General features: G+C 43.9%; 1 protein-coding gene across 1 annotated transcript; it reads left to right on the forward strand.

Annotated features, from left to right (window-relative positions):
• Positions 1 to 1,352, forward strand: LOC125546846 (proteoglycan 4-like). Its single transcript, XM_048710960.1, has 2 exons — positions 1 to 705; positions 793 to 1,352. Exons 1-2 carry the CDS (start codon positions 1 to 3, stop codon positions 1,114 to 1,116), a joined length of 1,029 nt encoding a protein of 342 aa, XP_048566917.1. The 3' UTR covers positions 1,117 to 1,352.
• Positions 1,353 to 1,805: the final 453 nt, after the last annotated feature.

Below are 1,805 nucleotides of genomic sequence, written 5' to 3' on the forward strand. Positions count from 1 at the left end.
ATGGATTTTACCTGCAAGACTGACCTAGTTGTGAACAACATCGGTGAGGTGTTTAACAAAATGATCCTAGATGTTAGAGGGAAGCCAATAAAGACCATGCTGGAAGGAATTAGGACTAAATTGATGGTCAAATTTAACACCAATAGAACTAAGACAAAGACAGCAAATTGGGAGATTTTCCCAACATATGCAGAGATGTTAGAGGAGGCAAAGTACAACTCAAGGTGGTGCCAATCTTTGATGGCTGGTCCTAACATTTACCAAGTTAGTAGTGGAGATAACACCTACTCAGTGAACTTGCTACACAGAACATGTGGATGTAGGAAGTGGGATATGACTGCTAAGCCTTGCAACCATGCAGTCTCTGCAATTGTGAAAGCTAAGTTGCAACCTGAAGACTTTGTTGATGATTTCTTTAAGAAGGAAATGTACCAAAAAGCATATGGCCATATCATATTTCCTGTCCCTGGTCCAAATCTGTGGCCAAGGACAAGAACTCAGGACATAGAGCCTCCAGTTTTCAGAGACAAAGTTGAGAAGCAACAAACAAAGAGGAGGAAAAACCAATTTGAGAAGCCAGCACCAAGAGATACATCTAGGATGGCATCCATTACTTGTAGCAACTGCAAACTTGTAGGGCACAGATACACTGTGTGCTCCAAGCCCTTGATACCAGCTCTTGCTATGAGACAAAACCAGCATCAGGTTAGCTAAGCATATTTGTTTCTGTTTTTGTAGCTATGTCTCAATTGTAATTCATAGTTCATGATTGTTTCTGTTTTTTAAATGCAGCCAAACAGGTCACATGCTTCTGCTTCATCTACAGCTGCTGCACCAACAAGGAAGAGGCCATCTCCATGTACAGCAGATGTTGGGACTGCTCCTCCCAGGAAGAAAGCTGCACCTGCTGCAACTACACCTAGTGCTCCTCCCAGGAAGAAAGCTGCACCTACTGCTAGTGCACCTACTGCTCCTCCCAGGAGGTCTCCCAGGAAGAATGCTACCCCAGCACCTACTCCTCCTCCAAGGAGGTCTCCCAGGAAGAAAACTACCCCAGCTGGTGCATCTTCTACATCTGCTGCAGGCCATAGGGGAACATTTCATGCTCCAAGATAGACTGGAAGGAAGAGGACAGTTTCCTACAAGATGAAAGGGTACCTTTATGCTTCTGGTAACTAGATGTTGCCTTTGTTGGCTGCTTGAATTTGATGCCCATGTTGGTTGTTGAATTTGATGCCTTTGTTGGCTGTTAAACTAGATGCCTTTGTTGGCTATTCAAGTAGATGCCTTTGTTGGCTGTTGAACTAGATGCCTTTGTTGGCAGGTTTGAACCAGATGTTGAACTAGATGCCTTTGTTGGCTGCTTTGAACCATATGTTGAACTTGTTGCCTTTTGATGGTTGTTGAACTTCATGCTGGATGTTGATGGTAGTTGCACCTAAATGAGTAATAGTTGATGCCTTTTGATGGTTGTTGAACTTGAATGCATGATGTTGATGCTTGTTGAACTTGATGGTTGATGGTTGTTGAAATTGATTCTAGGGTGCCTCGACGTCAAAAAAACCACCAAAATGATTCTAGGGTGCCTCGACATCGAAAAAACCACCTAAATGAGTCTAGGGTGCCACGACGTCGAAAGAACCACCTAAATGATTCTAGGGTGCCTCGACGTCGAAAAAACCACCTAAATGAGTCTAGGGTGCCTCGACGTCGAAAAACCACCTAAATGAGTCTAGGGTGCCTCGACGTCGAAAAAACCACCTAAATGATTCTAGGGTGCCTCGACGTCGAAAAAACCACCTAAA

Source organism: Triticum urartu, chromosome 3, assembly GCF_003073215.2.
Source record: "Triticum urartu cultivar G1812 chromosome 3, Tu2.1, whole genome shotgun sequence".
NCBI lineage: Eukaryota > Viridiplantae > Streptophyta > Magnoliopsida > Poales > Poaceae > Triticum > Triticum urartu.

Bases quoted from the DNA above. Each gene is read 5' to 3' on its own strand.
- LOC125546846 (XM_048710960.1), top strand. From the start codon at position 1: ATGGATTTTACCTGCAAGACTGACCTAGTTGTGAACAACATCGGTGAG. The intron at 706-792 runs GTTAGCTAAGCA...TTTTAAATGCAG, and splicing joins TGAGACAAAACCAGCATCAG to CCAAACAGGTCACATGCTTC.